This window comes from Hyla sarda, chromosome 3, assembly GCF_029499605.1.
Source record: "Hyla sarda isolate aHylSar1 chromosome 3, aHylSar1.hap1, whole genome shotgun sequence".
In the NCBI taxonomy this organism is placed as follows: domain Eukaryota; kingdom Metazoa; phylum Chordata; class Amphibia; order Anura; family Hylidae; genus Hyla; species Hyla sarda.
In genome coordinates, this window is record NC_079191.1 from 375,607,369 (window position 1) to 375,631,331 (window position 23,963).

At 42.6% G+C, this 23,963-nt stretch overlaps 1 protein-coding gene across 4 annotated transcripts in view; it reads left to right on the top strand.

Annotated features, from left to right (window-relative positions):
- The window catches only part of SLX4IP (SLX4 interacting protein), a 186,029-nt gene that overhangs the window by 152,870 nt on the left and 9,196 nt on the right, over nt 1–23,963 (top strand). For all 4 annotated transcript variants that reach the window (XM_056567867.1, XM_056567865.1, XM_056567866.1 and 1 more), the window contains one exon: nt 8,920–9,017. In XM_056567867.1, the coding sequence (XP_056423842.1) occupies nt 8,920–9,017 (98 nt within the window). The remainder of the gene's footprint in view (nt 1–8,919; nt 9,018–23,963) is intronic.

A 23,963-nucleotide genomic window follows, 5' to 3' on the forward strand; every position in this document is an offset into this window, starting at 1 on the left:
TTGCAGGCTCACTTAACCCATTTGCTGAGCTGTGCGCTATGCCAGTCCTTCAAGGAAAGAGTTAAGTTACACTGCTGGACAGTGTAGGTTAACCCTATGTGCGGTATACAATATATACAGCTATCTATAGATAGCTTTATATAATGTATACAAAAGACAAGGTCCACTTACCTCCCTCCAGCCCTGGCTGGGTCTGTGTAGCTCCGCCCCTAGTGATGACATCATTAGGAGACAGATCTTCAGACGGGAGCCAGAGGCTATCTGGGCATGCTGGGAGTTGTAGTTTTGCACCAATTGGAGGCTCTCTGTTTGGGTAGACATTGCAGTATGGGTGCTCTCCCCAGCGGAGAGTGTCAAAAAAGGCTTAGTAATGGATTCCGTCAATATGAAAGCCTCCACTACTAAGCCTGAAAATGAAATTTAAAAAAGAAAAAAAAAGTTCATCCACCATAATCCATCAAATCCGCTGTAATCCTCTACATACACTGATCTGAAACGAGAAGAAAAAAAAACACAAAAAAATGGGTAAGAACATTTTTGCCGCTCACCACTGGGGAGAGCGCCCATAATGCAGTGTCTTCCCAAACAGGGAGCCTCCAATTGATGCAAAACCACAACTCCCAGCATGCCCAGACAGCCTTTGGCTGTCTGGGCATTCTGGGAGTTGTAGTTGAGCAGCAGCTGGAGTCACCCTGTCTGGGAAGACACTGCCAGAAGGGTCTGTTCACATTATAGAAAACGGACAATGTGAACATAGCCTAACACCCTTACCAATCTAGCTCCCGCCTGTAGCTACAGATAGCTGTATATAGTGTATACCTCCCAAAAGGGCTACAGGAGCAGGGAGTGCTGTCAGTCTGGTGACAGGATTCCCGGCTCCTGTATAGTATACACGGGTACACTTTGCACCCCTGTATACTATACGGCCGGGGGAGGTAAGTAATGATACTATACATCACTCCTTACCTCATTACACTCTGTGGACCGGGCGCTCAGCATCCGGCCCACAGAGTGGTACCTGAAGACAGTGAAATAACTGCCACAGGGACAAAACTGGCTGTTTCCACACACAAGGAAAAACACCAGAAAAAAAATGGCTTTTTTGCTGGGGAAAAAACCTCAGTGGAATCCTAGCCTAAAGCTTCTTATTAGATAAGGCTTAAAGGGGTTCTCCGGTGGAAAACATTTATTTATTTATTTTTTTAATCAACTGGTGCCAGAAAGTTATACAGATTTGTAAATGACTTCTATTAAAAAATCTTTACCCTTCCAGTACTTTTTAGAATTTCCTCTCTAGCATAGGTTTGCAATGGGGATTTTCTCCTGCTCTGGACAGTTCCTGATACAGGCATCAGGTGTCAGCAGAGAGCACTATGGACAAGACAAAAAAGAAATTGAAAAATAAAAGTATTTCCTCTGTAGCATTCAGCTGCTAAAAAGTACTGGAAGTAATAAATCCAAAGAAAGGGCAAAATAATACCAATATATTTAAAGTCGAGTGTGTTGATGACTAACAATAAATCCTATATACACACTGGAACACCAATTTTATACATAAATAATAAACTTTATTGAGAACATCATTTAATAAAAACAATTAAAAGGGACAGTATAGCCAGACAAAAAAGGAGTTGGTAGGGCAGGTAGTATATTGTTGGTTAGTATAAATGCAAAAGTGCAAAATATGACATAGTTATTCTTAACTACAGAGTAGAGCCACCAGTATAACAATAATTATAAGTTACACATAACAGTCATGTAAAAAATTTGCACCACAAAACAAACCTAACCTGGAAAAGAAGGTCACTGCATATATAGCCTCCAGCGAGTGGTCAGGAGAAAGGGGAAAGGCAAGTAATGGTGTGCAATTAAAGCACAGAGTATCAGCATTACCATAAGGCTTCCCCACTCACAAAGCACAGGCTGGGAGACATAGACAGTGTACGTACCTACACAACACCAGTACCCCAACGTCGTTTCGCCGTTTGGCTTCCTCAGGGAGTACTCCCTGAGGAAGCCAAACGGCGAAATGACGTTGGGGTACTGGTGTTGTGTAGGTAGGTACACTGTCTATGTCTCCCAGCCTGTGCTTTGTGAGTGGGGAAGCCTTATGGTAATGCTGATACTCTGTGCTTTAATTGCACACCATTACTTGCCTTTCCCCTTTCTCCTGACCACTCGCTGGAGGCTATATATGCAGTGACCTTCTTTTCCAGGTTAGGTTTGTTTTGTGGTGCAAATTTTTTACATGACTGTTATGTGTAACTTATAATTATTGTTATACTGGTGGCTCTACTCTGTAGTTAAGAATAACTATGTCATATTTTGCACTTTTGCATTTATACTAACCAACAATATACTACCTGCCCTACCAACTCCTTTTTTGTCTGGCTATACTGTCCCTTTTAATTGTTTTTATTAAATGATGTTCTCAATAAAGTTTATTATTTATGTATAAAATTGGTGTCCCAGTGTGTATATAGGATTTAAAGTACTGGAAGTGTAAAGATTTTTTAATAGAAGTCATTTACAAATCTGTTTAACTTTCTGGCACCAGTTGATTTAAAAATATAAAAAAGTTTTCCACCGGAGTACCCCTTTAAGTTCAACATGGACATGAAAGACTGGTATTAAATTATAGGAAAGGGGAGTTAAATTATTACTGGGATGTTGGATATATTTGTTCTTTAAAAATGGTTGTACTGCTATTAAAATGTATCCCCTAACCACAGGATATCAAGAACGATATCCTGTTTTCGGGGAGCTGCAGGAAATAAGCGAGTGCTATTTTTTTAATCTGAAGCAGCTCCCATGTAGAAGTGGTGTATACCACGTGACCGCCGCTCTGTTCTAGAGATCACCGTTCTTTAGATCCCAGGGGGTTCCAGCAGTAGAAAACCCCTTCCCAATGAGCATACACTTATTCCCTGATTAGTTGATAGTGGATAAGTTTAAATGGTGGGACAAGAGTTACAATATGGCCAATAAACATCTGGATGGGAGCAAATATGTATTTTTTAAGGTTACTATCCATTTGATATCTTTGATTTACAATATCTAGATGTATATGTATACACAGAAAATCCGCAGCACTCCAGGTATATTTCAAAGGTGGTTTATTATTCCGTGCAACACAAGTGATACAACGTTTCACCGGTCTCTCACTGGCTTTCTCAAGCGTGCTTGAGAAAGCTGGTGAGAGACCAGTGAAACGTTGTATCACTTGTGTTGCATGGGATAATAAACCACCTTTGAATTAGCCCTGGAGTGCTGTGGATTTTCTGTGTATGCATCATTTGGACAGACTGTGACAGAGTCTGCACCGCCGGCACCCTCCTTACATTCCCTCATCTTGGGTTGTGCTGCCTACTACAATTTTGTGTGTATGTGTATATGTATCTATTTTGTTTGGAACGTTTCTGACATACAAACCATGGCTACCGTATATACTCTAGTATAAGCCGACCTGAATATAAGCCGAGGCCCCTAATTTCACCCAAAAAATCCAGGAAAAGTTATTGACTCGAGTATAAGCCTAGGGTGGGAAATACATAATCCCCCCCTGTCATCATCCAGACCCCCCGTCATTAACACCCTCATCATCATCACCCTGTCATCATCTGCCCTTCATCAACGTCCCTGTGCATCGTCGTCAAGGCAACGTCATTATTCCGGGCGCGGAGAAGAGGCCCCCCCGGTGAAGATGGACAGCCCGGAATGACTATCCCTCCCCACAGGACGGTCCTGCAGCACAGATGGCCCGGACCAGCTCACCCAAACATCCCGCCGAGCAGAGGGGAGTACAAAACTAAAGGGGGGATGGGGGGCAGTGGTATTCAACCTGCGGACCTCCAGATGTTTCAAAACTACAACTCCCAGCATGCCCGGACAGCCGATGGCTGTCCGGGCATGCTGGGAGTTGTAGTTTTGAAACATCTGGAGGTCCGCAGGTTGAAGACCACTGAGGGTGGAGAGTTCACTCGAGTATAAGCCGAGGGGCCTGTTTTCAGCACGAAAAAGAAAAACTCGGCTTATACTTGAGTATATACGGTACTTCTATAAATGCAATCCCTGAAAATGGTCTTTTATAGTGCAAAATGGGTATATACCACGTTTGCAAGAAAACTATAAAGCATGGACCATGTTATTCCCATTTTTAGTTGATAAATGTATTCTTTACTAGTGTATGTAACATAATATTTTTTTAACACTCATCTGTCATATCATACCTGTCATACAATAACTTAGGGTAATTTAATCTCCCTACAGATGCCGTTACATCTGATAAATTATATTTTTTGTCCTCTCTGTGTCACTGTGTGGGACGGAGATATATATTTTGTAATGGTGGGAACCAGTTTTGACAGGCTACAGATCAGAATGCCAACATGTGCATGTATGTAACGTAATGATATGTGACTCGCGGAGACAACAGTAATAACTTTAGATATTTACACCTGAGATAGATTTCACCCTTCAGGATATATCAGCTAGTCGGCAGCAAATAACTAATTTTGTAGCGAAGCTCTGAAGCCTGTGAAACCCGAGTCCACATTGTTCTCATTATTGGTCAGATGTAACCCAAAACCAACCTTTAGGTGCTGCTATCAAAGAATTTTCTTTTTCTCAGGCTTCCGTAAGGTTTTTTACGATCACGTGATGTTGCCGCAATGGTAATAAAGCATCCGACGTACATACTGTAGGCCCAGACTCAATTGTGTTCTTGCTTTTTAGTTGTTATTTATATACAAAGCCTCTAAATTCCCATCACAGTGGGGCTATGACCAAATGGAATGTATCTGGTTTCTTGATAGCCAAGACAAACAAGTCTCATGGGAATTTATCATCAATTTCTGAACAGAATCATCATCCCACGCGTTTGACACAACAATTGCATTTGAGAGTTTATCAGTCCTATTCATTGTTAAAGGGATATGTTAAATGTATGACTGACTATTTTCTCTCCATATTGTACAATACTCCATCTGAGCTGGTCCCACCTTGATTGCTCTAGCTTTTGTTCAAAATATGAGGAGACATCTAGGACCTTTCTCCATCTCCTATGGTCCTGCCTCCAGATCTGTGGTTTGTTCCCGAGAACAAGTTTTTAGTTCCTCGGTGATGACAGGCATCTTTGTCTTATATGATGCAAAAGCCTGCCTATGGCTATCTAGCCTACCTGAAAAAAAAATCCACAAAAATTTTTTTTTTAATATTCAAGGACAGGGGCGGTTCCCCAGGACTGGCACATAGCAAATGTGGTGCCAATATTTAAAAAGGGGTCAAAAGGTGACCCAGGGAATTATAGACCTGTTAGGTTAACCTCTGTTGTATGTAAATTGTTTGAGGGTTTTCTAAGAGATGCTACTTTGGAATATCTTGATAAAAATAAATGTATGACTCCATATCAGCATGGCTTTTTGAGGGATCGGTCCTGTCAAACTAACCTGATCAGCTTTTTTGAGGAGGTGAGCTCCAGACTGGACCAGGGGCAATCGCTGGATGTCATATATCTGGATTTTTCCAAAGCATTTGATACAGTGCCACATAAAAGATTGGTGCATAAAATGAGAAGGGTGGAGCTGGGGGAGAATGTGTGTAAGTGGGTAAGTAACTGGCTCAGTAATAGGAAACAGAGGGTGGTTATTAATGATACTTATTCTGATTGGGTGACTGTTACTAGTGGGGTACCACAGGGGTCCGTCTTGGGTCCTGTCCTATTTAATATATTCATTAATGACCTTGAAGAGGAGTTGAATAGTAAAGTAGCAATCTTTGCAGATGATACTAAACTCTGTAAAGCGGTAAACACTATAGAGGACAGTGCACTGTTACAAATGGATCTGGAAAGGTTGGAGGTTTGGGCTGGGAAGTGGCAGATGAGGTTCAACACTGATAAATGTAAGGTAATGCACATGGGGAGGAAAAATCCGAGCTGGGATTATGTATGAAATGGGAGCAGACTTAGGACGACTGACATGGAAAAGGACTTGGGAGTCTTAGTTAACAGTAAATTTAGCTGTAGTGACCAGTGTCGAGCATCTGCTGCCAAGGCAAATAAAATCATGGGGTGCATCAATAGGGGCAGAGATGCCCATGACAAGGATATAATTCTACCGCTGTACAAATCACTAGTCAGACCACACATAGAATACTGTGTACAGTAGTGGGCACCAGTGTACAAGAAAGATATAGTAGAGCTATAGAGGGTTCAAAGACTGGCAACCAGAGTAATACGGGGAATGGGAGGACTACAGTACCCAGAAAGATTATCAGAATTAGGGTTATTTAGTTTAGAAAAAAGAAGGCTTAGGGGAGACCTAATAACTATGTATAAATATATCAGGGGACAGTACAGAGATCTCTCCCATTATCTATTTATACCCAGAACTGTATCTATAACAAAGGGGCATCCTCTACCGAAAGAAGGTTTCTACACCAGCACAGACGGGGGTTCTTTACCTGTGGAATTCTCTGCCTAAGGAGGTGGTCATGGGGAACTCTGTAGAAGAGTTCAAAAAGGGCTGGATGGATTTTTGGAGACTAATAACATTGCTGGTTATGGATTCTAGATTTATAGAGACAGAACATTGATCCAGGGATTTATTCTGACTGCCATATTTGGAGTCGGGAAGGAATTTTTACCTCTAGTATGAGTTTTTTTTTTTTTTTGCCTTCCTCTGGAACAACTCAGTAGGGACTCATTGGGGTTATAGGTTGAACTTGATGGACTCTGGTCTTTTTTCTACCTTATGAACTATGTGGGAAATTTATCAAAACCTGTGCAGAGGAAAAGTGGCCTGGTTGCCCATAGCAACCAATCAGATCGCTTCTTTCATTTTGCAGAGGCCTTGTCAAAAATAGAAGTGATCTGATTGGTTGCTATGGGCAACAAGGCAACTTTCCCCCCGGACAGGTTTTGATAAATGTCCCCCTATGTTACTACGTAATTCTTTTTTCATGTGACTCAAGGATTTCTGTTGAAGAAATAAGTGAAAAAATTGCCAGGAAAAATGCCAATACTAAACCCACATGATGTTTTGTATGGCATTTTTGCTCCCATAGACTTTTATGGGAAAGAAACTCAATGATTTTGTCCAAAAAAAAAAATGCCATAGGCAATTTTGGAAAACTGCCACTGAGCCCAAAACTGCAGAAAAACACCAGAGAGGAGTGAAAATACAACAAGTGGGTTTGTCATTTCATATCACAAATTCCCTATTGACTTTTTGTTAACATCTGGATGCAAAGTTTTTCACAAAAAAATGCTATGTGGTATTTGTGACATTTTTAGGGGCGTTTTTGCGAGAAGAAAAAGAAACAAGTGGAAACAGTTAAATTGTGGACCCTAATTATTCTGTATTGCTGCTCTTTTATAACCATAGCACCGTATAATGCTAGAATTAAGAAAAACTGGTTGGTCTTTCTGGCAAAAGAAGGGTGTAATACAGTATAGCAAATAGAGATGAGCGAACTTAAAGTAAATTCGATTCGTCACAAACTTTTCGGCTGGGCAGTTGATGACTTTTCCTGCGTAAATTAGTTCAGCCTTCAGGTGCTCCGGTGGGCTGGAAAAGGTGGATACATTCATAGGAAAGAGTCTCCTAGGAATGTATCCACCTTTTCCAGCCCACGGGAGCACCTGAAAGCTGAACTAATTTATGCAGGAAAAGTCATCAACTGCCGAGCCGAAAAGTTCGTGATGAATTGAATTTACTGTAAGTTCGCTCATCTCTAATAGCAAATTTACTATTCCAAATGAATCAGAATTCTGTGGCAATTTTTGCAAAAAAAAAAAAAAAAGGTTTACATGCCTATTCATATTTATTTAGTTATTTCTTTATTAATTTTTAAATATATTATTAACAAGAAGATGAAAATACAAACACTGCATACATAGTACAAGTAAAGGTAATAAAATGGAGCCGGTATGGGCTCTCATAAAGACCTGCCAGTTGGAACATAATTAACACCCAATCCTACATGCCCCAGCCTAAAACGCGCCACGACTGATGCCACTGCTGATGACAAAAATGCATTAGTTGTTTAGGATCCAGCGTTCAATAAAGCAATTATACAGTAAATAAAACGTATTCCCCATCCACGGATGTGTCAGACCCCCCCCCCCCCCCCCCCCCCATGACCTCCTGCTTGGCGCCCCGGCTCTTCACATGAATGAAGTATGTCGACCACTGCATGAAGCAGTGGCTGACACGGCTGCCTCAATGCAATTCTACGGGAGAGCCGGAGATGCAGAGTTTTTATGCTAGACTACTCCATTAATTGTACATGCCAGACAGTGGAACACAGCAATATGCGTTCACCTGTCCAGTGCCCATACCGTGTGTTTCTCCATCCGATATACTGCTTGAGATGCCGGTGGAATGTCAACTGTCCCGTTCAAATCATTGGGAGCAGTTTTACAATCAGTTTCTCACCGCTGCTTTTTCTGCAATGCCGGCGGGAAACGCCACCGGACATATCTAAAGGGGGCCTAAAATGGGGGTGGAGTAGAGTAGGATTTCTTAGGCCGTTGAAAACAAAAACTATTTGTCATCTTTTTTTTTTACCTATATCCATTGTGCTACCATTTTTATAATTTGTAAGTTACAAACTGTGATTTAAAGCAGTACTCGGGCAAAGAATAACTTATCCCCTATGCATAGCATGGGGGATAAGTATCTGATCGCGGGGCAAACAAAGACATGTAGGAATGTAGAACATAAAGAAGACTCTAGTGTAGTGTTTCCCCGCCAGGGAGCCTCCAGCTGTTACAAAAATACAAATCCCAGCATGCTGGGAGCTGTAGTTTTGCAACAGCTGGAGGCATCTTGATTGGGAAACACTGCTTTTATGGAACATTTAAGCTTGCTGCCGCTAAACTAGTCAATAATTTCTTCATCCTTTATATTTGTCCAGAGCTGTATGTGTTTCCAGACAGATTTGTGGTCTGCGTAAGTCAACTCGAAGCTCTTTCCAACACGTGGGCAGCCGAGGCCGTCAAATCTTTCAGTATGGTGAGTATGCGATCGCTAAACCAGCTTTGATATCTTGGAGACTCCGCCACACATGTATCTTTATTTATAGCCGGATTTAAGCATTTTTGTGGCATTTAGGCATAACTATATGGAACATGCCAGTGTGCTGTTATATCATGTAATTTCCTTCTGTAATAATCGCATTGATTAGTTGGGCAGTGAATGTTGCAACAAGGGGCTGATGTTTTACATATGATATACACTGCTTAAAAAAATAAAGGGAACACTATGATAACACATCTTAGATCTGAATGAATGAACTAATTGTATGAAATACTTTCGTCTTTACATAGTTGAATGTGCTGACAACAAAATCACACAAAAATTATCAATGGAAATCTAATTTATCAACCCATGGAAGTCCGGATATGGAGATAAAACTCAAAATCAAAGTGGAAAACCACACTGCAGGCTGATCCAACTTTGATGTAATGTCCTTAAAACAAGTAAAAATGTGTGTGTGGCCTCTAAATGCCCATATGACCTCCCTACAACGCCTGGGCATGCTCCTGATGAGGTGGCGGATGGTCTCCTGAGGGATGTCCTCCCAGGGCCAACTGCACCAGCATATGGTCTTACAAGGGGTCTGAGGATCTCCTCTCGGTACCTAATGGCAGTCATGCTACCTCTGGCAAGCACATGGAGGGCTGTGTGGCCCCCCAAAGAAATGCCACCCCACACCATTACTGACCCACCGCCAAAACCCGTTATGCTGGAGGATGTTGCAGGCAGCAGAACGTTCTCCATGGCATCTCCAGACTCTGTCATGTCTTTCACGTGCTCAGTGTGAACCTGCTTTCATCTGTAAAGAGCACAGGGCGCCAGTGGCCAATTTGCCAATCTTGGTGTTGTCCTGCACGGTTTTGGGCTGTAAGCACAACCCCCACCTGTGGAAGTCAGGCCCTCATACCACCCTCATGGAGTCTGTTTCTGACCGTTTGAGTGGACACATGCACATCTGTGGCCTGCTGGAGATCATTGTGCAGGGCTCTGGCAGTGCTCCTCCTGCTTCTCCTTGCACAAAGGTGGATGTGGCGGTCCTGCTGCTGGTTTGTTGCCCTCCTACGGCCTCCTTTATGTCTCTTGATGTACTGGCCTGTCTCCTGGTAGCGCCTCCATGCTCTGGACACTACGCTGACAGACACAGCAAACCTTCTTGCCACAGCTCGCATTGATGTGCCATCCTGGATGAGCTGCACTACCTGAGCCACTTGTGTGGGTTGTAGACTCCATCTCATGCTACCACTAGAGTGAAAGCACTGCCAGCATTAAAAAGTGACCAAAACATCAGCTAGGAAGCATAGGAACTGAGAAGTGGTCTGTGGTCACCACCTGCAGAACCACTCCTTTATTGGGGTGTCTTGCTAATTGCCTTTAATTTCCACCTGTTGTCTGTTCTATTTGCACAACAGCATGTGAAATTGATTGTCAATCAGTGATGCTTCCTGAGTGGACAGTGGGATTTCACAGAAGTGTCATTGACTTGGAGTTACATTGTGTTGTGCAAGTGTTCCCTTTATTTTTTTGAGCACTGTATATACTCGGAAATTCTAACTATGTTCTGGAAGTATGGAAGAACCACAATTTTCAAGTCTGTTTAATAGAGCTTTGTAAATCTCCTCCTGCCACCAGACCTTAAAGGGGTACTCCAGAGTAAAAATTTAATTTTATTAAATTATAAGCCTTTCGGTATTCATCAGATACTGTTATGCTCCAGAGGAAATTGTGTAGTTCTTTCCAGTCTGACCACAGTTCCAGACTGGAAATAACTACACAACTTACTCTGGAGCATACAGCAGCCGATGAGTACTGTAAGGATTAAGATTTTTAAATAGAAGTGATTTACAAGTATGTAGGACTTTCTGGCACCAGCTGATTTGAAATTTATTTTTATTTATTTATCTTTTTTAACCGCCGGAGTACCCCTTTAGCAGGAATTCCCTGGATCTTCCTATCAGTAAATAAATAGACTTTATATGAGAATCAAAGCAATACTTTTATTAAGTTGTTCCTGGTTTTGCCCATAACTATTATATAATACTGTGTATGTCCATTGACAAGCCAGTGGAATCAGGTATAAGAAAAATTAGTAAATTCAACACTGACTGTATATATTTAGAGTGCCAGAATCCAATAGATATATTTGAAGTTTAAAAGAAATGAGCCACGCGTTTCGGCACTGAACTAGCAAATTCGTAAGGTCAGATCGTCCTTACGCCAGGACTATTTCATGTGATATAGCTATAGCTTCTTTACGTTGGGGGCCCTCAGCAAATTTAGCAACACATTAAATTACTCACATTTTTCTATTATCCAGCTTTTGAAATTGATGTCCTGTCTCCTACATAGGTCATCAATATTAGATCAGCAGATGTCTAACTCCTGGTACCCCCACCGATCATCTGTTTGAAGGAGCCTCAGCGCCTCTTCAATGGTTACATGTGCTCTGTCCCTGCACCTGCCTTACGCTTTGGGCCCATGCACACTGAGGCAGTTTTCTCTTGGAAATTCTGGGCTGCATTTGCTTGCAGCAGTGTCCTGTGGTTTTCAATGAGATTCTGCTGCATGGTTTACACTGCGGAATTTCCGACACGGTTCTGTATTTCACTGAAAGAATTAACATGTTCATTCCTATAGTGGAACCTGCCTGGAAAAGTCCAGTAGTCAATGACTTTGAATTTCAACACTTATTTCCATGATAAAATTTTGCATGAAATAAGCAACAATTCAGGGCAGTGCACATCTGTTGAGGAAACTCGGTGAGGAAATTCCTTGCCGAATTTCCTCAGTGTTCGTGGGCTCTTAGCAGCGATGCAAGGAAATGAGACGACAATTCAATGTCGTTATTATAGTAAGGTAAGTGCGTGAACAGAGCACAAGTAAACATTGAAGATGCTGTGAAGCTGGCAAAGCGCTGAGGTTCCCTGAAACAGATGATCGGTCGGTGTTGGGAGTAGGACCCCAACAGATGAAATATGGATGACCTATCCAGAGGATAGCTGAATAAACCTTTTAATGTATTAGACTTAAACAATTAGACAGTTTGCACAAAATGCTGTGGAATAAAACCTAAAGAAAAGAAATATTACCGCCACGTTTGAGTTCCTTTTTTTTTTACTAGGGTATTGGTATCCTGCCGAGGAATGCACTAGTGACCATTATCCATGAATGAAAGTGGACCTGTCAGTTATTCGTATAATTATTGAATGCGAAAGCCAAAGTACATAACACATTGAACGAGTCAAGCTCTTGAGTTGGGAGTGACGCCAGAGTCACCTCTTATGACACACAGCAGTCATTAAAAAGGTAGCTGCTCTCTTTCCTGAGGTGCAGTCGTCCTCAAGTTCTGTTCCAAAATGGCTTCTACATTTCTTTCCTCCTTAGCAAAAATTTGGTTAAGTAAATATTTTTTTTAATCGACCATCTGAATTTTATATTGTTTATGTCATCACCTTTATTTATAGTTAGCCCGGTGTATTTTCCATGAATAAAGCTGGACTGGTGCCACAGATAGATTTCCTCCTTGAACATTCACAGTTGGTTTCCTTGAAGATATGTAACCATATCAGTCCTTATGGGATCCTATGATCACTGAAAAACACACCAGTGGCCTCCTGCCATGGAGAACTTCAAGAGCAGCCGTGCGGAATTACAGCAGGAATCCTTGGCCGTGGGTGGATGTGGACCTGGGGGAATCTGATCATTTTTCTCTGCTATGCTTGTTTGCTGCAGCCAGGCCTTAAACCACACTCATCCTCCCAGTCCTATAGGGAGAATGAAGTACGCCTGAAAGAAAGGGAGGATGAACAGAGTGTGACCACCCAACAGCCGGCTGTAGACTTGACAGCAGAGATGTTCCTTCCTCCCAGTGGTTGAATCTCGGCTCAGATTCACTGTTGAACATGCACTTTTCTTGTAGACATACTGCAAGTAGAGACAGCATACGTGGTCAGAGATGCCTCTTTGTTTAGTCATAAACTGATCTGGAGTCTTTGAAGACCTCTTTCAGGAGGCCCCATGTGATAGTTTTAGATGCAACAGTGCATTAAAAACATCTGTATTTTATTATATCAATAGAAAAAAGGGCAGCACAACACAAGGTAATGGTTGGTGCACACTGGATGACCTGGTCAAAAGTCCAATAAATTCCTAATAGAGAGAAACAGCGGCACTCCAATGTCGGTGAAGAAAAAAGTGTGTAGCTTTATTCAACCAAACATCAAGGATAGCAACGTTTCAGCCCTCTCACACGGCCATTGTCAAGCAGTGAGTGGTACAAAATACTAGGTATATATAATGCACAAGTGTCACATAATTAGTGAAGATAATTAACATTGATACAGCATAAAATAAAGCAGTGAGATTATGATCAGATGTTATGAGACGCATAACACATCATATACATAAGACGTCTTCCGCATATGAAATAAAAAAGGGTGAACAATCAACACAACAACCAAAAAATGTCCATATCTCAAAATTAGTCCATAATTGCAATCCAGGTGATAAGCGTGATTAGTGTACCTTCTCAAGGTGGGGGAGGAGCTTCAACGCATATTTTCCGTACATCAGAGAACACGAGGGACGCTAGATGCTGAGTGTATCCATACTTCCGTCACCGGCGGCCGAAACCGGAAGTGACGCCATGTAAACAAAGAACCATGTGATAGTGGCTGCGCATGCGTCCCTTGCATATTCCTTGGACGTGCGCCATCTTGGGACCTGGCAGTACCTTCCTGTCATATGTCGTGCTGCATTATCATGCCAGCTGAAAACTGGTAGTACCAGTGCATCGTGGGGGTGGAGATGTTCCTCTCAACGGAGCGCTGTCTAGGAGCGGGGAACCCATTCCGCCTGACGCATCGGTTCTGCATCACTCAGAGTGTCTCCAATCAGGTGACGGTCCTCCGGTTCGCTCACGTTATATGGGGACATCTTGGCATCCACGTACCCATCTTTGCTTGTAGCTGTTGCATGTTGTATCTCGCTGGGGAAGGATGCCAAGGTACCCAAAGATGTTGTGTATGCAAGAGAGATAAAAGAAATACAAAATAATAAAATAAAAACAAAAATGAAAATAGCATCCTCGGTGATCTGGATAGTCAATGCGTATTGCTCCTTCCTCACACCTATAGAAAAACCTTAAATTTTAAAATGTATTTTATTATATAAATGTGAATTTTTTTCCAATGCAATTTTGTGCATTATTGTACTTTCCCATCTCATAGGCGCACTGTACATGAACTGGGAAACACAGTGTGGACCAAGAGCAATGAATACAAGTAGGTGTTAGAATAATTCTGCGGAAATATTGGCCCATGCAGACAGGATGCAGCAGTACTGACATGCTCTTAAAGGGGTATTCCAGGCAAAACCTTTTGTTATATATATCAACTGGCTCCGGAAAGTTAAACAGATTTGTAAATTACTTCTATTAAAAAATCTTAATCCTTCCAATAGTTATTAGCTTCTGAAGTTTTCTGTCTAACTGCTCAATGATGATGTCACATCCCGGGAGCTGTGCATGATGGGAGAATATCCCCATAGGAACTGCACAGCTCCCTGGACGTGAGTCATCAGAGAGCAGTTAGACAGAAAACAACAACTTAACTTCAGAAGCTAATAACTAATGGAAGGATTAAGATTTTTTAATAGAAGTCATTTACAAATCTGTTCAACTTTCTGGAGCCAGTTGATATATAAAAAAAGGTTTTGGGCTGGAATACCCCTTTAACAGCCCATTTTGCCTTGTCCCAAAGATGCCCTATTGGATTAATATATGGGGACTGTGAAGGCCAAGGAAGCAAGGAGAACTTACTGTCATTACTCTGGAATTAATCCATGGCTATACAATGCTTTTGGCATGAAGCATTTTCCTTCTGCCATAAAGTCCACAGGTATCAGAGGACCCAGGGTGTGCCAGGTAAACATTCCCCACATTATTGCATTACCTCCACCAGCCTGAACTACTGACACCTGGTAGGAAGAGGTTACTGATTCGTGCTGCTTACGCTAAATTCTAACCCTCCCATCAGCATGGTGCCACAGAAATCTGGATCCATTCGATATGGCAATTTTTCTCCACTGCTTAGTGAAAATGGTTGCTTTTTTTTTTTTTAACCTTTGGAGTTGTTTCCCTTTCTCTTTCCCCTAAACAGCAATGACACTTAAAACTAGTCATCGACTGTTATAGCCCATTTGTGTTAAAGACTGATAATCTGCCCAGACATGTTAGTTGGACACTAGTGCTGTATTTGGCTTTAATTTTCTTGACAATTTTCTTGACATCCTCCTCTGACCCCTTTCGTCGACGTTTGTGGCCACAGGATCTTCTTTCACTGATCACATATCACGTAACTCTCTGTATACTCTCAACAACATTTCAAGTGTAATCCCCATAAGGTTGTCAGTGTCTGAACTCCTAGCCCAGCAAGTCTAGAACAAATGGCCAGTCCTTGTTCCAAGTTGCCGAGATCACTCAGTTTTCCTATTTTAATGTGAACTAACACTGAAACCGATCCACAGAAAATGTGCTCAGGCTCTGCGGGCAGATACCTTGGCTAATGCCAAGGAGTGATGCCAGGAGCATTTGTGGTCCCTTAGTAGCTTTGGCAAAAAGGGACATCGAACCTGGAACGTTGCAGGAACCTTTTGGTCCAGAGGTGAAGGGTAAGGTTTGTTGGGGGGCCTCTCTCCTGTCGGATAAGGGCTTGCAATAGACCGCATCCTTCTCTTGCACTTTGGGCAATTCACTAGCACATTCCTCGGCTCTTAAACAAAGAAGAATGTGCCATTAAGCTATACTTTTTTCTTATTATAATTCATGGATGAGGTATTTGTACTTGAAGGCACAAGTGCATCATGTCTGGTTGTTTCCCATCAGGGGATGTAGACACTTTTGTCATGAATCTTAGTTTGGGAATGCCAACACGAATGATTTTCCTCTGACTCATCTGGGAACCTGGACACTAGTCCTAAAAAGTTTGCCCTGGGTCATAATGTGAGCTGATCATGTAACGCTCACAGTCAATCCTGTGAGAACATCTTCAGCAGGGTTGTGATTTGGTCGGGGGTTTAGAATGATTGACACACACAGTTTGATTTATTAAACTGTGTGAGAGAAAAAGTGTAGTGATTTTTCCACAGCAACCAATCACAGCTCAGCTTATGAGCTGTGGTAAAGTGAAAGCTGATCTGTGATTGGTTGCTGTGAGAAAATCACAAAATTTTTCTCTCTCACAGTTTGATAAATCTGGGCCTATGAGCACAATCCTATGCAGAGTAATAGTGCATGAATTCCTCAACATTCTTAGGCTATTTGTTTGCTGTCAGTAAATGAGAGCATTAGAGTTTACAGTTAGAGGCTGCAAACCCATAAGAATATCAAATCAATATCTAAAAAATTTAAGGATAAAGTATTAGAAAGTGGCGTAACTTTTCATTTATAGCATCTCTGTCATTAGAAAATACTTTTCACTTGTCAGACACATGTCAAAAGTTTTGATCATTTGTGGTCTGAGTGTTTAGACTCCAACTGATCTGTAGATATCACATGAAGAAGCAAGCAGCAGCACCCTTCACTTCTTGGTTGGCCATCAGCTCCATAGACTTATAACAGAGCTTGTCTACACCTGACAATACCTACTGATTAGTCGGGGTCTGAACTCTCAGACCACAAATAATCTAAACTTATGACAAGTCAAACATTTTTTTAAAGACAGGAGCACTTTAAGTATTATTTACACACACACAAAAACCCCGCAAAAATCACTTTACATATCAGCCATTTCTATATGAAGCCTTGTGTAGGTCAATGCCATTAGAGCAACACTTGATTTACTCGTCCAGATTCCTATACTGGTGATACGTCAATCTGTCAATAGACCATTTATAAAGGACTCACATGCTTTTTACATCACTTAGAAGTTTCTTGGTATCTCGGAGACCTTCTCTTTCCTCCTAATCTCCCTTCCCTTAGGGATGTCAAGGCCTTAACCCTTCCCAAGAGCACATGTTTTGTCAGTCAAAACTAAGGATTCAGTGCTCCGCAGGACTAATGAGAAGTGACAGTCCATGGGCTGGAAAAGCATGGTAATGTGCAGTGCCCACCCAGTCTTCACACAAGGGTAAATATGCCAAGAAATGTGCTTTTAATTTAAGAAGGGGATGGGGGAGGACATTTTGTTAGTTACAAGGTTTTGTTCTTCCGCTGTTGATACAATACATCAACATCTATAGATTGCCATGCTCTTGTTCATACATTGTACAGTGTAAGGTAATGCCCACATCTGCAATACAGATCCAGCAGTGATTTCCAGATAAACAAGAAAGCAGTACAGTGTGCAGGGTATCATGCCGAAGCGCTTTAATAATGTGACTGGATGGTGCGCTCTGCCTTTTTTATTTTTTTATTTACGTCTGTTGCTGAATTCTCTTGTAGGCTTTGGAAGCCTTAAGGGAGTTTACATCACTGCACATAGCTGAGACTCTGGTTCCCACAGAGCTGTTCAAAGACTGACTCACGGTCTGTGTTAATTGTTCTCAAAATTCAGCACTTTAAGGGTGTGGCCAGAGAGGAAAGTCTACTGTACTTATAGGGCATGTTCAGAAATGTTTCACACATAAATCATGTTTTTTTTTTGTTCCACTCCAAAAACACAACACACAGCTTAAAGCAAAAGTGCCACCTTATACGGCTACCTTCTCATGCACTGCTCACAGCCGCCAGTCTCTGAGGACCTGCCAGCAACGTTATGAGGTGTGAGGGATACAGCGCGCTCCGGTTGTCAGGGATGAATTTATGTGTAATGCTCTCATAGGTATAAAGCTGCAGGGGAGCAGAGAGGAGGTTACTCCTTTAATCTATTCCATCTTACGCGGTGTTATGTAGAGTAACATTCTGCTGGGTTTTTCCTTTTTATCAATGACCTTTGGGGCAACAAGGCAAAGAAGCAAATAAATAAAAAGGTGTTTTCTGCCAAAGCTCTTCTAGTACTACATGTTCTTGAGCAGCAGAAAACCAACAGGTTGTATAAGTGCGATCTGATACTGGTAGTTCCACTTTACCTGGTGGGCCTGCCAAGCCCAAAAAAAGTTACTCAGTGCCAAAACATGCTAAAGATTAACAGATTAGTCTGTTTTTATTTCTCTTAAAGAGAAACTCAACAGACAGTCTCCAAGCCTGGGGATTTACCTACTTGGGGAACAGCAGTAAAGCAGTCTCATTGATCACAGATTACTTACAGTGGGGCAAAAAAGTATTTAGTCAGCCACCAATTGTGCATGTTCTCCCACTTAAAAAGATGAGAGGCCTGTAATTGTCATCATAGGTATACCTCAACTATGAAAGACATGAGAAAAAAAAATCCATTAAATCACAGTCTGATTTTTAAAGAATTTATTTGCAAATTATGGTGGAAAATAAGTATTTGGTCACCTACAAACAAGTAAGATTTCTGGCTCTCACAGACCTGTAACTTCTTCTTTAAGAGTCTCCTCTGTCCTCCACTAGTTACCAGTATTAATGGCACCTGTTCAAACTTTTTATCAGTATAAAAGACACCTGTCCACAATCTCACAGTCACACTTCAATCTGGGTCTCCACACAAAATCTCCCGGGGTGTCAAAATGATCACAAGAACGCTGATCAAAAATCCCAGAACCACACAGGGGGGGACCTAGTGAATGATCTGCAGAGAGCTGGGACCAAAGTAACAAAGACAACCATCAGTAGCACACTACGCCGTCAGGGACTCAAATCATACAGTGCCAGACGTGTCCCCCTGCTTAAGCCAGTACATGTCAGGAAACATCATGCTTTGGGGCTGTTTTTCTGCTAAGGGACCAGGATGACTGATCCATGTAAAGGAAAAGAATGAATGAGGCCATGTATCGTGAGATTTTGAGTGAAAACTTCCCCTGGGGTAGCGCAGGGGAATGTTTGGTTAATTTGGCCTTGACTTGGGCAAGGTAAATGTATTTTCATTTATTTTTACAGTTTTGCCTTAAAGTGTTCTTGTCATTTTAGGTGTGTAAATTAGAAGCAGCACTATTTCTACCCATTAGATTACTTGTATATGGTATCGTTCAGCAAATTTCTGCTCTGCAGGCTTCATCTATAATTTGCAGAGATGGTGGGTGGAGCTCCCTCCTAACACCTCTATAGATTTGTATTGCTTGTCTTGTAGGCACAGGACAATTTTGAGCTGATTTTCAGAGAAGATTTGAGCAACGGGAGGAGGGAAAAACAAAAAAAAAATTATATTATAAGATATATTACAAAGTTCTCTCTCTCTCTTTTTATTTTTTTATTTTTTATATAAATAAAATTATTTCTATTGGAATCCCAGCTGTTCTGGAGAACAGGGCTGTTTTGTTGTTTTGTGCCTGTGTGTTTGGTGATTTGTTGAGAATAGTCCTGAAATACATGGTGATTCTCCATAGAAGTGAACGAGTGTTACATCAGCAGCAAGTGAAATGAAGACAAACCTGTCTACTGGACAGAGGAGCCTCTCACTTTACTGTAGGACGTAGCCTTAGTTATGTTGATAAAACCTTTTTATCTCTTTCAGCCCTAAAGCATAGCTTCAGCAAAAAAATAAAAACTACACAGTGCTCTTAGATTCTGATTTCTAGCTCCTAATAGAATCTTTAGCTTTTAAATTAACTGGTACCAGAAAGTTAAACAGATGTTACGAGCAGCGCTCCGGTAATTTATTCTGCTACAGTAACATCCGGCTATGGATCCCGCTGGAGTGCCTCTGCCTGATGTCTGTCTGCCTTTCCACCATCGTGGCTCAACAGTCGCAGCAGTTAGCTCGTCAGGCGGAACAGCTGAATCAATTGTCTTCCATGATGCGACAACTTCTTGCCGTAGAGCAACAACAGCAACAGCAGCCGCAACCTGCTCCTGTTTCTCCACCTATACCTGCAGCTCCTTCCGGATCCAAGCTTTGTTTATCCTTGCCTACGAAGCATGGAGGAGATCTTGTTTAGAGGCTTTGGGACTCAGTGCTCTATGCATTAGGAGCTCATGGCTGATCAGTTCCCGACGGAGCGAGCTAAAGTGGCATTTGTGGTCAGTCTATTGTCCGGAATCATAATGGGATCATAATGACCCGCTCTCTTCTAACCTGCCAGCCTTCCTAGTTGAATTCCACAGTGTATTTGAAGAACCCGCACGAGCCTCCTCAGCCTCGTATTGCTGTGCGTTTTGCCGATAGGCAGGAAGAACTTCGTCTGGAAAGAGAACCTGCCCAAACATGGCGATTTCCTCTGGCACCCATGTTCCAACGTCCACCTCTACAGTTTTCTTTGCCTCCTGCTGAAGATGCTATGCATGTGGATCGCTTTCGTCTAACGCAGCTGGAAAGAACCCTTCGACGCAATGAGGATTTGTGCCTATATTGTGCCAATCCAGAGCACTTTCTCAAAGACTGTACTATACGTCCTAAACTTCCGGGAAACGCTCTCACCTAGGACACGTGGGAAAGGCGTCCCTAGGTGTGAATACTACCTCTCCTCGATTGACCATGCCGGTTCAAGTCTTTACTCCTGCCAAGACTTCTTTCTCCGACTACGATTTCATTGATGCCTCCCTGGTCCAAAAACATTGTATACCATTGGCTTGCTAATCCCTTGTATATTTCCTCTGTTAATGGTGAAAAGCTGAACTGTAAGGTACTAATCCGCACAGAACCTCTCATCATGCAAGTGGGAGTCTTGCATAAGGAAAAAATTTTGTTCTAGGTGCTTTCTTATTGTATTTTGGAGCTTCTTCTCGGTCTACCTTGGCTCCAGTCTAAGGCGGTCTCTTCACCTCCTACTTTGCCTGGCCTGCCTCTTCCATATCAAGACTATTCAGACGTATTCTGCGAAAAGCAGGCCGATATTCTTCCACCACATCATCCCTACGACTGTCCTATTGACTTACAGCCTGGTACCACACCTCCCTGAGAGAGAATCTATCCATTATCGGTTCCTGAGACAAATGCCATGGCAAAATATATCCAAGAGAATCTGTAAAAGGGCTTTTTCCAAAAGTCCTCCTCTCCAGCCGGAGCTGGTTTCTTCTTTGTAGGGAAGAAGAATGGTTCTCTCCGTCCTTGTATTGACTACAGGGGACTAAACAAGATCACGATTAAAAATCGCTATCCTCTTTCTCTAATTTCTGAGCTTTTTGATCATCTACGGGGTGCCAATGTCTTCCACAAGTTGGATTTGTGGGGACCAAATAATCTAATTCGTATCCGCGAGGGAGACGAATGGAAGAATGCCTTTAATACCCGAGATGGACACTTTGAACATCTCGTGATGCCTTTCGGTCTCTGTAATGCCCCAGCTGTCTTCCAAGAATTTGTCAATGATATCTTCCGAGATCTTCTCTACATGTGTGTTGTTGTATACCTTGATGACATCTTGATCTTCTCACCCAATTTGGAGGAGCATCGCTCACATGTCCGTCAGGCCCTTCAGCGCCTCCGGGAGAATCATCTTTACGCCAAACTGGAAAAATGCCTATTCGAGAGATCTAGTCTTCCATTCCTCGGTTACATAGTTTCTCATCAAGGCCTCAGATGGATCCTGACAAGCTGACTGCAGTTTTGGATTGACCTCGTCCTACTGGTCTACGGGCTATTCAACGCTTTTTGGGATTTGCCAATTATTGTCAGCTCATCCCACATTTTTCTTCCTTGGTTGCCCCGATTGTGGCACTCACTAAGAAGAACTGTAACCCCAAGACTTTGCCTCCTGAGGCCGAAGTGGCCTTCACTCGCACTGAAGTGGCCTTCACTGCATTTGACTCGGCACCCATCCTTCCAAAACCCTTTGCTTTGGAAGTAGACACATCATCCGTAGGAGCTGGTGCCGTTTTAACTCAGAAAAACTCCAAGGGCAAGATTGTAACCTGTGGTTTCTTCTCCAAGACTTTCTCGCCTGCAGAGAGGAACTACTCTATTGGAGATCGAGAACTCCTTGCAATTAAACTTGCCTTGGAAGAGTGGCAACATTTATTATCTACTCATCTGGTCAGCATCTATTCGGACCATAAGAATCTCCTATATCTTCAGTCTGCTCAGCGACTGAACCCTGGGCATGCTAGATGGTCTATTTTCTATTCCAGATTTAATTTCTTTATTCATTTCCGCCCTGCGAACAAAAACGTCAGAGCCGATGTTCTCTCTAGGTCCCCCAATGTGGTAGGATTGGACTCCACGCCAAGGCATATTATTCCTCCTGAGCAATTGGTTTCTACAGCTCCTGCCAATCTTCAGCAAGTCCCACCTGGGAAATCTTTTGTGCCTGCTAAACTGAGATGTAGAGTCTTGATTTGAGGAAATTCTTCTTTGCTGGCTGGTCATCCTGGAGTACGGAAATCCATTCATCTTATCTCTCGACATTACTGGTGGCCGCACCTTGAACGCGATGTCACAGATTTTGTCCGTTCCTGTGTTACCTGTGCCCGCGACAAAACTCCACTACAGAAACCTACGGGTCTCTTACAGCCTTTGCCCATTCAGGAAACTCCTTGGTCTCACATAGCTTTGGACTTTATTACCGATCTTCCACCTTCCTGTAATAATACGGCCATCTGGGTGATGGTCGATCGATTCTCCAAGATGGCTCATTTCATTCCGTTACCAGGTCTTCCATCTGCTCCACAGCTGGCGAAACATTTTCTTCAACATATTTTTCACCTTCATGGCCTTCCGAATCACATCGTCTCGGATCGTGGAGTGCAATTCGTTTCCAAGTTCTGGAGTGCTCTCTGTTGCCGTCATAACATCAATATGGAATTTTCCTCTGCCTACCATCCTCAGACCAACGGTCAGGTGGAGAGAGTGAATCAAATCCTGGAAGCTATCTCCGTCATTTTGTCTCAGCTTGATAGGATGATTGGGACGACCTCCTACCCTGGGCAGAGTTCTCTTACAATCATAAGGATTTTGAGTCTACGAGGACTTTTGTTGAGTCTACGAGGACCATTCTTTGTTGTCTATGGACATCATCTTCGTTCTCCTCTTCTAGTTTCCTCTGGCGTGCCAGCTGTTGATTAACTAGTTCGAGACGTCACCTCCATTTGACAACAGACTCTGCATTTTCTGTTTCAAGCCCCCTCTCGTATGAAACTCCAGGCGGATAAGAAGAGAAGACCTCCTCAGTCTTTCTCTCCCGGTGATAAGGTTTGGTTGTCCTCCAGATATATCGGTTTCAAGATTCCCAGCTACAAGTTGGGTCCTCTTTTCCTGGGCCTGTTTGAGGTGTTGCAAAGGATTAATATGGTCTCCTATAAACTTTGTCTGCCTTCTTCTCTGCGTATTCCTAATTCTTTCCATGTTTCTCTCCTCAAGCCGCTTGTGGTCAACCGGTTCTCGCAAAAGAATGTTGTTTCCACACCTGTTTCTGGTTCTCCAGTTGTCTACAAGGTCAAGAAGATCTTAGCTACTAAAACCGTGAGAGGGAGACAATACTTTTTGGTAGACTGGAAAGGATTTGGCCCGGAGGAGAGATCTTGTGAGCCGAAGGAGAATATCCTGGATCGTGACTTACTCCGGAACTATTTGAGCCCCAAAAAGAGGGGGAGACCAAGGGGTGGGGTACTGTTACGAGCAGCGCTCCGTTCATTCATTCTGACCGTGAGCGCTCCCCTCCTCCTGTTACTGGCGGCTCTGGGACTTGCTGTGAGGGACGCGCCCGCATGTGAGTCACGGGCATCTCTTTACCCCACCCTGTCTCAGGCTACTCTCTGCCTGTGCATCGCCGACGTGCACATCCCCATCCCTTAGGGTGCACTGGCCCCTGTTAGCACTTCCCTTTCCCTGTGCCCGATCTTTGTTTGCCTAGTGCCTTAGAGAAAGCTCTGCCGTGTTCTGACCTTCAGTTCTGTGACCTGACCTTGCTCCTGTGCGAGTAGCCTATTGACCT